This window comes from Oncorhynchus mykiss, chromosome 15, assembly GCF_057628025.1.
Source record: "Oncorhynchus mykiss isolate SJ-2025 chromosome 15, ASM5762802v1, whole genome shotgun sequence".
Classification (NCBI taxonomy): Eukaryota; Metazoa; Chordata; class Actinopteri; order Salmoniformes; family Salmonidae; genus Oncorhynchus; species Oncorhynchus mykiss.
Genome location: NC_143036.1, coordinates 5610372 through 5624936, shown reverse-complemented (window position 1 = coordinate 5624936; position 14565 = coordinate 5610372). Strand labels below are relative to the sequence as shown.

Here is a 14565-nt window from a genome sequence, read left to right as displayed (position 1 = left end):
AACAGAGATGAGTTAGGGGAAAGAGGCAGTAATTTGGACAGAGAACAGGAACAGAGATGAGTTAGGGGAAAGAGGCAGTGATTTGGACAGAGAACAGGAACAGAGATGCGTTAGGTTGAAGAGGCAGTGATTTGGACAGAGAACAGGAACAGAGATGCTTTAGGGGGAAGAGGCAGTGGTTTGGACAGAGAACAGGAACAGAGATGTGTTAGGGAGAAGAGGCAGTGGTTTGGACAGAGAACAGGAACAGAGATGTGTTAGGGGGAAGAGGCAGTGGTTTGGACAGAGAACAGGAACAGAGATGAGTTAGGGGGAAGAGGCAGTGATTTGGACAGAGAACAGGAACAGAGATGAGTTAGGGGGAAGAGGCAGTGGTTTGGACAGAGAACAGGAACAGAGATGTGTTAGGGGGAAGAGGCAGTGGTTTGGACAGAGAACAGGAACAGAGATGTGTTAGGGAGAAGAGGCAGTGGTTTGGACAGAGAACAGGAACAGAGATGCTTTAGGGGGAAGAGGCAGTGGTCTGGACAGAGAACAGGAACAGAGATGAGTTAGGGGGAAGAGGCAGTGATTTGGACAGAGAACAGGAACAGAGTTGCGTTAGGTTGAAGAGGCAGTGGTTTGGACAGAGAACAGGAACAGAGATGAGTTAGGGGGAAGAGGCAGTGATTTGGACAGAGAACAGGAACAGAGATGCTTTAGGGGGAAGAGGCAGTGGTTTGGACAGAGAACAGGAACAGAGATGTGTTAGGGGGAAGAGGCAGTGGTTTGGACAGAGAACAGGAACAGAGATGTGTTAGGGGGAAGAGGCAGTGGTTTGGACAGAGAACAGGAACAGAGATGCTTTAGGGGGAAGAGGCAGTGATTTGGACAGAGAACAGGAACAGAGATGAGTTAGGGGGAAGAGGCAGTGGTTTGGACAGAGAACAGGAACAGAGATGTGTTAGGGGAAGAGGCAGTGGTTTGGACAGAGAACAGGAACAGAGATGTGTTAGGGGGAAGAGGCAGTGGTTTGGACAGAGAACAGGAACAGAGATGTGTTAGGGGGAAGAGGCAGTGGTTTGGACAGAGAACAGGAACAGAGATGCTTTAGGGGGAAGAGGCAGTGATTTGGACAGAGAACAGGAACAGAGATGCATTAGGGAGAAGAGGCAGTGATTTGGACAGAGAACAGGAACAGAGATGCATTAGGTTGAAGAGGCAGTAATTTGGACAGAGAACAGGAACAGAGGTGAGTTAGGGGAAAGAGGCAGTAATTTGGACAGAGAACAGGAACAGAGATGAGTTAGGGGGAAGAGGCAGTGGTTTGGACAGAGAACAGGAACAGAGATGTGTTAGGGGGAAGAGGCAGTGGTTTGGACAGAGAACAGGAACAGAGATGAGTTAAGGGGAAGAGGCAGTGGTTTGGACAGAGAACAGGAACAGAGATGTGTTAGGGAGAAGAGGCAGTGATTTGGACAGAGAACAGGAACAGAGATGTGTTAGGGAGAAGAGGCAGTGATTTGGACAGAGAACAGGAACAGAGATGAGTTAGGGGAAAGAGGCAGTGATTTGGACAGAGAACAGGAACAGAGATGCATTAGGGAGAAGAGGCAGTAATTTGGACAGAGAACAGGAACAGAGATGCTTTAGGGGGAAGAGGCAGTGATTTGGACAGAGAACAGGAACAGAGATGTGTTAGGGAGAAGAGGCAGTGGTTTGGACTGAGAACAGGAACAGAGATGCATTAGGGGGAAGAGGCAGTAATTTGGACAGAGAACAGGAACAGAGTTGCGTTAGGGGGAAGAGGCAGTGGTTTGGACAGAGAACAGGAACAGAGATGCTTTAGGGGGAAGAGGCAGTGATTTGGACAGAGAACAGGAACAGAGATGCTTTAGGGGGAAGAGGCAGTGATTTGGACAGAGAACAGGAACAGAGATGCTTTAGGGAGAAGAGGCAGTGATTTGGACAGAGAACAGGAACAGAGATGTGTTAGGGAGAAGAGGCAGTGATTTGGACAGAGAACAGGAACAGAGATGAGTTAGGGGGAAGAGGCAGTGGTTTGGACAGAGAACAGGAACAGAGATCAGTTAAGGGGAAGAGGCAGTGATTTGGACAGAGAACAGGAACAGAGATGTGTTAGGGAGAAGAGGCAGTGATTTGGACAGAGAACAGGAACAGAGATGTGTTAGGGGGAAGAGGCAGTGGTTTGGACAGAGAACAGGAACAGAGATGAGTTAGGGGGAAGAGGCAGTGGTTTGGACAGAGAACAGGAACAGAGATGTGTTAGGGGGAAGAGGCAGTGGTTTGGACAGAGAACAGGAACAGAGATGTGTTAGGGGGAAGAGGCAGTGGTTTGGACAGAGAACAGGAACAGAGATGAGTTAGGGGGAAGAGGCAGTGGTTTGGACAGAGAACAGGAACAGAGATGTGTTAGGGAGAAGAGGCAGTGATTTGGACAGAGAACAGGAACAGAGATGCGTTAGGGAGAAGAGGCAGTGATTTGGACAGAGAACAGGAACAGAGATGCTTTAGGGGGAAGAGGCAGTGGTTTGCAATAGCATTGATAGTCTTGTCATGCAATTTTCATACAATTGTCAATTGTAGAACTGTCTCTTTCTCGGGCTAAGCTATTTCCTTTTATTATCTACTGATAAAAAAATAAAATAAAATAAAATTGGTCATCAGGAAAATATCACCTCTAGAGTCTAAGGGTACATGCTAACATTACACAATGTTTAACGTTCCCATGCAGCCATTATTATCTCATTATCAAATCAATGCTACAAGTACCTTCCCTTCAACCTGTCAACGAGAAACAATTATAGCAATTATAACAATTAAAGGCCATTTCTCAAGCAAGCCTGTAGCTATGACTGTCTGGCAGGAATTTGACCGGGAGGGGGAAACTGAAAACGAGCTGTTATTGGCAGAGAGGTTTGGAACTCTCTTTCTTATTGGTCTAATAACTCATTTATGGGCTGGTGATGTCACCAGGCAGCCAAAAACTCCATCCCTCAAAAAACAGGGTGACATTTCAGCCAGTCTTTACAAACAGCTTTCACACTAAAACTGCATTATCATCATTTTCACAATTTCATAGTATTTTTCAAACCTCATAGTGTGGATGTATAAATATAAAGGCTTTTATGGTTATATATATATATATATATATATATATATATATATATATATATATATATATATATATAAAACACAGGAAAATCACATGTTTAACTGCACTGGGCCTTTAAGTGTTAGTTCAAGTTTAAGCATCAGCCAATTTAAATTGTCAACGTAGTTGCGCGTGATGAAAGGCTACATGTTAGCTGTTCCCATTACATAACCTGGCACATTTAGCCCCTATGCTAACCTCACCATGTATAGAATTCAAGGCTTACTTATTTTCTCCTTCATTTGTTCTTTCCCAAGTGTAATAATAACTAGGCTTTATACAAGGAGTAATGGGTACCGAGTCAATGTGCTGGGGTTGAAGGAAATGAGGAAAGGAATCGAGGATGGATGAATTGAGAAAGAGTCTAGCACTCACCTGTCAACTAGCTCACATGTGCTAAACACATGAGGCTGAGTAATGCTGAGTTATACTGTCGGAGGCTGAGTTATACTGAGTTATACTGAGATATACTGAGTTATACTGAGTTATACTGAGTTATGCTGAGTTATACTGAGTTATACTGTCGGAGGCTGAGTTATACTGAGTTATACTGTCGGAGGCTGAGTTATACTGAGTTATGCTGAGTTATACTGAGTTATACTGAGTTATGCTGAGTTATTCTGAGTTATACTGAGTTATACTGAGTTATACTGTCAAAGGCTGAGTTATTATGAGTTATACTGAGTTATACTGAGTTATACTGAGTTATGCTGAGTTATACTGAGTTATACTGAGTTATGCTGAGTTATTCTGAGTTATACTGAGTTATACTGAGTTATACTGTCAAAGGCTGAGTTATTATGAGTGATACTGAGTTATTCTGAGTTATACTGAGTTATACTGAGTTATACTGTCAAAGGCTGAGTTATTCTGAGTTATTCTGAGTTATACTGAGTTATACTGAGTTATACTGAGTTATACGGTTTGTATAAAATCACCAGGAGCCAGGCTCGCAACACTGAGATAAACATCCATCTGAAAAATGCTGTGCGTTTTAGTAACTTTGATTAGCAGATGGTGCTGTGTGATCGCTATACATTAAGAACGCTCTGATAGAAAAGTGCTCTGTCACGTCTAGCTACGTCGATCATTTTCCTTTGCTCATACAGAATTTGAACCGGATACGACCACCTGGTGAAGTTAGCATATGGCTAAATGCGCCAGGTTGTGTAATGGGAACAGCTAACGTTTTTTAATCGTCTGATGGTTAAACTTAAACTTTTTTTTATAATGTTCACAAGTATAGCCCCAGCAAGTTTAAACTTGTAAAAACAATTATGTTCTTCGTATTTCGTGTATATCTGTACGTTTACAGCCACTTACAGGACACATGTCAGTGTGAATACTCACCAGTATGGAGAGAGCCTCAGTGTTGTTGATGGAGCAGGCTAACATGACAGGAGTGTTGCCCAGACATCCTTCTAGGTTAGACTCTGTCTTATAGTGGGACAACAGGAGCTACACACACACACAAAGGAATAATGAGGCCTTCAGTGACACATAAATACCTCTCTCCGCTCTCGGCTTCCTGACACAGGAACAGCTGGTATCGTCACCCCAGAACAGACAACAGAAAGGCTGACAAGGTTCTACGAGTCAACGATGTCCTAGAGTCAACAAGGTCCTACGAGTCAACAAGGTCCTACGAGTCAACAAGGTCCTACGAGTCAACAAGGTCATAGAGTCAACAAGGTCCTAGAGTCAACAAGGTCCTAGAGTCAACAAGGTCATAGAGTCAACAAGGTCCTACGAGTCAACAAGGTCCTACGAGTCAACAAGTTCCTACGAGTCAACAAGGTCCTACGAGTCAACAAGGTCCTAGAGTCAACAAGGTCCTACGAGTCAACGATGTCCTAGAGCCAACAAGGTCCTAGAGCCAAGGGTTCTCATGTTCAATCATCTTTAGCACAGTGTGTGGCTATGGCTGAACCCTTTCTATTCAGGTTTCCCCAGCCACATGATCTAACTACAGAGTGAACACATAATTTACACCCACACTCAGTCACCCACACTCAGTCACCCACACTCAATCACCCACACTCAGTCACCCACAGGGAGGGGCAATATCTGAGGTGGGAGGGGCAATATCTGAGTTGTGTCCTTAAAAACATGTTCTGAAGTTGCAATTTCAGGAAGTGCTGGTGGGGAGAGTTAATGAGTGACTGAAATCTGGTACCATATCCACAAGGCATCTCAGAATAGAACATTTATTGTAAGCAGGGCTGTTGTGGTGACCGTACTACCGGCACATGAGTTCCTCAGACAATTGCTTTAGAGTTGTTGAAATTAATGTTTTGATATTTCTATATGTAACAGTATCTATAAATAATCTAGACCTACATGGAACAGAATCTATACATAATCTAGACCTACATGGAACAGAATCTATAAATAATCTAGACCTACATGGAACAGAATCTATACATAATCTAGACCTACATGGAACAGAATCTATACATAATCTAGACCTACATAGAACAGAATCTATAAATAATCTACACCTTCAGAGAACAGAATCTATAAACAATCACTGCGGTTGTCTGGAGCAATGTGTGCTATAGAGTTCACAGCTGGCGATGCCTCATCATGATTGGTTTTCCCCCCAATTTACAACAAAATGGATGAGCGTCATCACTATCTTTCCTTTGCCTCAAACTGTCGTGATTAACAGCTGAAAAAAACGTTATGACTTGATTTTTGTCAGGTCAGAGATTTTACATCATCCTAAAACCTACTCTTAAGAATCCTGTTAAAAACCTGTTTCAAGACAACAACAAAAAATCATATCTTAGAATTTTCTCTGAGACGCTTTGTGGATACGGGCCCTCGTCATATCAAGACAACTGGAAACTGAAAAATACAAGGTCAAATCATGACGTCAGTGATCTTCAGGTCGGAAAGCTCTAGAAAGAGTCCAAAGTTCCCAAGTTTGAATTCCGAGTTGGATGACCGTTAAAAACTATTTTTTCAAGTTCCCAGTGGTCTTGAAAGCACTGAAGTAAGAAGGTAGAGATTTCCGAGTTCCCAGTGGTCTTGAAAGCACTGAAGTCAGAAGGTAGAGATTTCCGAGTTCCCAGTGGTCTTGAAAGCACTGAAGTCAGAAGGTAGAGATTTCCGAGTTCCCAGTGGTCTTGAAAGCACTGAAGTAAGAAGGTAGAGATTTCCGAGTTCCCAGTTCCAGTGGTTCTGAACGTGGCATTATGTCCTGTTTACATCGTGACGTATTTTCATCACGCACTATATCATCTTTACGGAGTCTTGCCCCTCTGCTGAACGTACAAGTGTAGTGTTCGTAACGCAAGATGGTGGACAGAGAACATGACATTTTCATTCAAAACTGGATAAATATATTGTTTCAGGTGAAAATAAAACATGTTTTGTTAAGTTACTTTTGCCTCAACTTTTTTCTCTAACTTTATAGCAAAGGCTAGGTTGAAGATAACCTTGTAGCCAGCGACCTCCACCTAATAATTTCATAAAATACAAACATCATTACTGTCAGAATCAACTTAAACAGGAGGCAACAGTCATATAATATAATTCGCTTAAAACTTCTTAAGGCTGAGATCTCGCTAATGGGATCGATATGACAACACCCAGTGGAAAGTACAGGGCGCCAAATTCAAAACAACAGAAATCCCATAGTAAAAAAATTCCTTAGAAATTGAAGTATTTCACACCATTTTAAAGATACACTTCTTGTTCATCCCACCACATTGTCTGATTTCAAATAGGCTTTACGGCAAAAGCACCACAAACGATTATGTTAGGTCAGAGCCAAGTCACAGAAAAATAGCCATTTTTTTCTGCCAAAGAGAGGAGTCACACAAATCAGAAATAGAGACAAAATTAATCACTAACCTTTGATGATCTTCATCAGATGACACTCATAGGACTTCATGTTACACAATATATGTATGTTTTGTTCGATGAAGTTCATATTTATATCCAACAATCTCATTATACATTGGCGCGCTATGTTCAGTGGTTCCAAAAACATTGGGTGATTTTGCAGAGAGCCACATCAATTTTCAGAAATACTCATCATAAATGTTGATGAAAATACAAGTGTTATGCATGGAACTTTAGATGCACTCCTTACTGCAACCGCTGTCAAAAATGCTTTACGGATAAAGCACACCATGCAATAATCTGAGTACGGCGCTAAGAGACCAAACAAGCCGAAAAGATATCCGCCATATTGTGCAGTCAACTGAATTCAGAAATAATAAATATTAACTTACCTTTGATGATCTTCATCAGAATGCACTCCCAGGAATCCCAGTTCCACAATAAATGTTTGTTTTGTTTGATAATGTCCACCATTTATGTCCAAATAGCTACTTTTGTTAGCACGTTCTGTAAACAAATCCAAACTCACGAAGCGTGTTCACTAGGAGCAGACGAAATGTCAAAAAGTTCCATTACAGTCCATAGAAAGATCTTCAATCTCCAACCGGAGAATTCCTTTGTCTTGCAATGGAATGAAATGCAATGTAAAGCGAGCTAATTCTCACGTGAACGAGCGCCACGACATCAAGCTATTCTGGCAGACCTCTGACTCAATCCCCTCTCATTCGGCCCCACTCCACAGTAGAAGCATCAAACAAGGTTCTAAAGACTGTTGACATCTAGTGGAGACCGTAGGAATTGCAACATGACGAATATCCCACTGTATTTTCATCAGGGAATGAGTTGAAAAACGACCAACCTCAGATTTCCCACCTCCTGGTTGGATTTTTTTCTCAGGTTTTTGCCTGTATGACGTTGTTGTCGCCCGCTGCATTGAATGCAAGGGAAGCCAGTGAGAATTTGTCCACCCTTGAAAATGTTTTTATTAAAATAATAGCCAATCAGCGTTGAGCTCAGCTGTGATTGGTAATCACCTAACAACAAAAAAGTGTCAAGGGAAACCAGATTGGATTTGGCTTCACATCAATCCCATTGCATCAGAAGCCAAACGTCATTGACAGAGGAATTGTTGCATCTCGTTGTGTCACTGTCCTCCGGTGACTAGCTAGCTAGCTAAAATCGTCCCTTTCCTAAATTAGCCATTAATAGAGATTGGGATTTGGATTTGTGGTTTTGCTTAATTCTCCGTACTGGTCAATGATTTTAATAGTGATTCTGATCCAACCATAAATTCATACATGTTCCCCTGAGAGAATGGTAAATCAGCAGGGTTTTGGAAGGGGAAGGTACGATCTGGTATAGGCTAAGTAAGGCTCACAGTGTCTCACCTTGACCAGGTGGTTGTGTTGATGGCTGACCGCCAGGTGTAGAGGAGACATCAAGGCCTTGTTGAGGACGTTGGGTTCGACCCCCAGCTCTAACAAAGCCCTGCAGCTCTCTGGCTGGTTCCTCTCGACGGCCCAATGCAGCGGCATAGACCCCTCGTCATCGTACAGGTTCCACTCTGGGAAGGACAGAGGTAGGAAACATATGCATCCACACACAGTCACGGGATAAACAGACACATGCATAAACAGACGCATACACACACGCACAATGCCGGTACACACACACACACACACACACACACACACATACACGCAATTAAGCAGAGGAAAAGGATGAGTAATAAACTTTTTTTTTAAAGAACAGAACTCAGTTGAACAACCATTTTCTAGTGTGCATCCCAAATAGGGTCATATTCCAAATGTAGTGCTCTACTTTTAACCAGAACCCTATGGAACCTGGTCGAAAGAAGTACACTACATAGGGAATAGGGTGCCGTTTGGGATGCAAGACCCGTAGAATGTCATGGCGCTGCGCGGGAGTCTCACCATCTCTGTGTGTGATGCTGCAGATGAACCTGATAACAGGGATGTTTCCTGCACCAGCAGCGTGGTGGACCAGTGAGGCACCAGAGTCATCCTGTTCCCCCAGTACTCCTGGGTTCCTCCTCACCAAGCCCTCCAGCTGGGACACATCACCTCCCCGAGCCCACTGGTCAGAGGTAAGGAACCGAAGGGGACAGAGGTAAGGAACCGATGGGGACAGAGGTAAGGAACCGATGGGGATAGAGTTAAGGAACCGATGGGGACAGAGGTAAGGAACCGATGGGGACGGAGTTAAGGAACCGATGGGGATAGAGTTAAGGAACCGATGGGGACAGAGTTAAGGAACCGATGGGGATAGAGTTAAGGAACCGATGGGGACAGAGTTAAGGAACCGATGGGGACAGAGGTAAGGAACCGATGGGGACAGTTAAGGAACCGATGGGGACAGAGGTAAAGAACCGATGGGGACAGAGTTAAGGAACCGATGGGGACAGAGGTTAGGAACCGATGGGGACAGAGGTAAGGAAAGGGTTAATTCTGCACGTTTGTATCAGATCCAAACTCCTCATATCGAGAGGCATTGAGGACAACAGGTATTGGAATGGAAAAGTTCAGTTTCCTTCCTGAATAAGCAGTGAACCCCGGTAAATACTGAGTACAGCAAAACAACAGAAACAAAGGTAACATAACCAAAGAGGTCCAACTTTGTTTTGGGTCTTTGGTTCGCTTTGGGGGTGTTGTGGAGGTGTGGCCTATGAGTGGATGGGGTTTAACCGTAGATTACCTATTTTATACAACCTGAGGTGAGCGGATTGCAGATGTTCTGTAAATGTTTAGAAAAAGTGCCATGCATTCTTCTTTATCCTCTCCCCTCATATCCCACTTCCCTCCCACTCACTCACTCACTCACTCACTCACTCACTCCCCTCCCCCTCCCTCTCTCTTCCCACTCCCCCCCCTCTACCCTCCCTCCATCTCACTCCCCTCCCCCTCCCTCTCCCTTCCCACTCCCTCCCTCCCTCCCACTCCCTCCCTCCCACTCCCTCCCTCTCTCTCCCCTCCCACTCCCTCCCTCTCCACTCCTTCCCTCTCCACTCCCTCCCTCTCTCTCCCCTCCCACTCCCTCTCTCTCCCCTCCCTCTCCCCTCCCACTCCCTCCCTCTCCACTCCCTCCCTCTCCCATCCCTCCCACTCCCTCCCTCCCTCCCCCTCCCTCTCTCTCCCCTCCCACTCCCTCCCTCTCCCTCCCTCTCTCTCCCCTCCCACTCCCTCCATCTCCACTCCCTCCCTCTCCCCTCCCTCCCTCCCTCTCCACTCCCTCCCTCTCTCTCCCCTCCCTCTCCCCTCCCACTCCCTCCCTCCCCTCCCTCTCTCGCCCCTCCCCCTCCCTCTCTCTCCCCTCCCACTCCCTCCCTCCCCCTCCCTCCCACTCTCCCCCCCCCACTCCCTCCCTCTCCACTCCCTCCCTCCCACTCCCTCCCTCTCCACTCCCTCCCCCTCCCTCTCGCTCCCCTCCCACTCCCTCCCTCTCCACTCCCTCCCTCCCCCTCCCTCTCTCTCCCCTCCCACCCCCTCCCTCTCCCCTCCCTCCCACTCCCCTCCTCTTTTGCGATCCTTGATAGCCAAAGACACATTTCATATTTTAAACAGACATTTCAATGAACAGTAATGCGTTGGAACTTGTACTAACCTCAAACAGGTTTGTAGCTGCCAGCATGACGTCTATTTTTGCAGTGAGTTGATGAGATGATGTTGCATCTTCAATCACACACTTATAGGAACTGTTCTGCCGTGCCACTTCCTTGGTGAGCTGCATGGGGGACCCTTTTAGAGGTTGCACAATTCAATGCAGAAACAATCACTGAATGGAAGAAGGATAGAATGATGTCAGCAACACACGCATGTGCACTCAGGATAACACATTTACACATACTCCTGCAAGGCAGTTAACCCACTGTTTCCCGGGCGCCAAAGACATGGATGTCGATTTAGGAAGCTCTCTGATTCAGAGGGGTTGGGTTAAATGTGGAAGAGACATTTTAGTTGAAGGAATTCAGTTGTACAACTCACTAGATATCCCCCCCAGCAAGAGTGCGGAGGGGTGAGGAGGGGTGGAGAGAGGGAAGGGAGGTGAGGAGGGGTAGAGAGAGGTAAGGGAGGTGAGGAGGGGTAGAGAGAGGTAAGGGAGCTGAGGAGGGGTGGAGAGAGGGAGGGGAGGTGAGGAGGTGTGGAGAGAGGGAAGGGAGGTGAGGAGGGGTAGAGAGAGGGAAGGGAGGTGAGGAGGGGTGGAGAGAGGGAGGGGAGGTGAGGAGGTGTGGAGAGAGGGAAGGGAGGTGAGGAGGGGTGGAGAGAGGGAAGGGAGGTGAGGAGGGGTAGAGAGAGGGAGGGGAGGTGAGGAGGTGTGGAGAGAGAGAAGGGAGGTGAGGAGGGGTGGAGAGGGTAGTGAGAGGAGAGGAGGGGTGGAGAGGGTAGTGAGAGGAGAGGAGGGGTGGAGAGGGTAGTGAGAGGAGAGGAGGGGTGGAGAGGGTAGTGAGAGGAAAGGAGGGGTGGAGAGGGTAGTGAGAGGAGAGGAGGGGTGGAGAGGGTAGTGAGAGGAGAGGAGGGTGGAGAGGGTAGTGAGAGGAGAGGAGGGGTGGAGAGGGTAGTGAGAGGAGAGGACGGGTGGAGAGAGTAGTGAGAGGAGAGGAGGGGTGGAGAGGGTAGTGAGAGGATAGGAGGGGTGGAGAGGGTAGTGAGAGGAGAGGAGGGGTGGAGAGAGTAGTGAGAGGAGAGGAGGGGTGGAGAGGGTAGTGAGAGGATAGGAGGGGTGGAGAGGGTAGTGAGAGGAGAGGAGGGGTGGAGAGGGTAGTGATAGGAGAGGAGGGGTGGAGAGGGTAGTGAGAGGAGAGGAGGGGTGGAGAGGGTAGTCAGTGGAGAGGAGGGGTGGAGAGGGTAGTCAGAGGTGAGGAGGGGTGGAGAGGGTAGTGAGAGGAGAGGAGGGGTGGAGAGGGTAGTCAGTGGAGAGGAGGGGTGATAATGGGGACGAGAGAGGACCTGTATTATCTCCTTGAGTGTAATCCAAGAACCAAGCTACTATACTGGATGACACTGGTGTAGACTGGAGAGAGAGGCTGGCTGTTACCTCTGTCCTGGGTCGTGATTAGTGTAGGCACACGAACAGAAAAGGTAAACCGAAATGAGCATTAACAGGTGCTAGCTATCTATTTTTGTTACTATTACAGGACTCCTTAATGCTGGGTCCACATTATCTCATGTAGAAAACAGAAACAGAAAGCACCGTTTATCAATGAACATGTTCAGGGATGTGTTCACACGTGCCTTCTGTTGCATAACATTTTGCGATGGTTTGCTACGGTTTGCATGATAACCCTGGTGGTACAGGGATGTGTTCACACGTGCCTTCTGTTGCATAACATTTTGCTGCCGTTTGCATGATAATGACCCTGGTGGTACAGCTTTCGTGTCAGTGTTTCCTTCTGTCAGGTTTTCAAAAAATCATCTTTTTAATTTTCTTGTTTTGTGCCTAAAGTACATGACAGCGATATGGAAAATGATGGACGTTATCGACATCTAGTCACGAAGGTAGATGTGTGTGGGCTTCTGTTTTTTTTTTTGTCATACTCTACTGCGTGTCACATTAAAACTCAAAACAACTGTCCAGCATAGAGCGACAATCCCACGTTAGTCGTTGTCTGTAGGAAGGATGTGACGATAACATGGCCATATTCATGTATAAGGCAGGGCTGTGTGGACCGCCAGAGGATAGTTTTTGTTTTCTAGAGGAGTCATAACCCATCATTACCTTGGAGTTTAAACAAAATGGCTGTGTTCTAAAGAGCACCAAATTCCCTATACTCTGAGTGTACAAAACATTAAGAACACCCTCCTAATATTGAGTTGCAACCCCCCCTTTTGCACTCAGAACAGCCTCAATTCATTGGCGCAGGGACTCTACGAGATGTTCCACAGGGATGCTGGCCGATGTTGACTCTACGAGATGTCGACTGCGTTTCCACAGGGATGCTGGCCCATGATGACTCTACGAAATGTCGATTGCGTTCCACAGGGATGTTGACTCCAATGCTTCCCGCCGTTGTGCTATGTTGTCTGGATGTCCTTTGGTGGTGAACAATTCTTGATACACACAGGTGTCATGACGTTGGCCTGGGGGTAGGTCTCTCTCTACCCTACTCATGTGACATTTGCAAACACCTTGGTTAACATAGAGATCCTGGTCAACATCAGAAGGTGGGGGAAAATGAACTATATTCTGGTAATCTGACCAATTGAACATATGAAGTTAATGTTACTTAATGAATATGATGTCAGTTCTCATCAATGATAAGATGACATAAACTCTACGGTGGAAAGTCTACACATCAGAGTTATCGGATTCACATGGAATTGTTGTTCAATTTAAATGTTTAAATATGAAATTATTCATGATGGGATGTGATATTTGGGTTTTCATAAGGTTAGGCTCTGCTCAATCAGTGGCCCGCCCCTGTGAAGGGACATGGTCTATAAAACTTTTCAAACACGCCCTCCTCTCCCTTCCTATATAAAGCCTTGACGACAATATACCCTCCTGTTCCAAGGATGTGAGTACGACGGTCCGATGTCAGAATGGTTCAGAAAGTAACTACAGAATGAAACCAACATCAGCGTGAGCTTTGGTTGAGAATGGTATGAACTATGAACTTATTCACTACAGAAGTGATACCTCCTAGCCGTTGAGTTAGCAACAGCAGCTGCAAACGCAGGATAGGAAGGAACAGACAGAGTATCCCGTCTACCACACAACAACGTTACTAAAACGTATCCAATTTACCAGCAGAGTCATTCTTCAAAGGACAAAGGACTCGGTTGGGCAACACAGCCTTCCATCTACCACCAACCTACCGAAGCGCAGCTCAGAGTAAATATTTATTGCATTTTCCTTTTCCAAATGGGTGGTAATTTAGAATGCATAAGATACTGTATTTACGCTAGCACAGCTTCGCCCTTTGTTACTCAGTCTTCCCGCTCTTTCACTCAAACCCAGGCCTTTTCTTTTGTGTAACAAGCTGTCACATCTGTTCCGCCCGCTAGGGATGGTTTCCTTTATGACGTAATTTGTAATCAAGTTATGATTAATTATGTGTATGTGTAATTCTGTGTGATTAGTTAGGTATTTAGTAAATAAATAATTAAATCCAATTTTGTATTGCTGATTCAACTTGTTAGCCAGGGTTCGTGCAGATAACCAAGAATTTACAACTTTCAGATGAGACTGAATTAAGGTGACCATTAATATCGACTGCTATTGATGTAAAATATTACTAGGTCTTTAGGAGTTTTTTCAGGAGATAACAGCTCTATAAATATTATTTAGTGTTGCCCGACTCTCTAGTTAATTACATTTACATGATTAGCTCAATCAGATAATATTAATTACGGAGAAATTATTTTATAGAATAGCATGTCATATCACTTAATCCGGCATAGCCAAAGACACAACACAGGGAAACTGTTGACTTTGAAAAACCCAGCAGCGTTGCAGTTCTTGACACAAACCAGTGCACCTGACACCTACTACCAAACCCCGTTCAAAGGCACTTACATATTTTGTCTTGCCCATTCACACTC

At 45.4% G+C, this 14565-nt stretch overlaps 1 protein-coding gene across 1 annotated transcript in view; it reads right to left on the bottom strand.

Moving 5' to 3' along the window:
• The window catches only part of LOC110490883 (transient receptor potential cation channel subfamily A member 1), an 88410-nt gene extending 77616 nt beyond the window's left edge, over positions 1-10794 (bottom strand). The window contains exons 1-4 of the mRNA XM_090199233.1: positions 10628-10794; positions 8941-9103; positions 8395-8570; positions 4505-4612 (exon numbers count right to left, since the gene is read on the bottom strand). Coding sequence (XP_090055359.1) covers positions 4505-4612; positions 8395-8570; positions 8941-9103; positions 10628-10753 — 573 coding nt within the window. The 5' untranslated portion in view covers positions 10754-10794. The remainder of the gene's footprint in view (positions 1-4504; positions 4613-8394; positions 8571-8940; positions 9104-10627) is intronic.
• Between the last annotated feature and the right edge of the window lie 3771 nt (positions 10795-14565).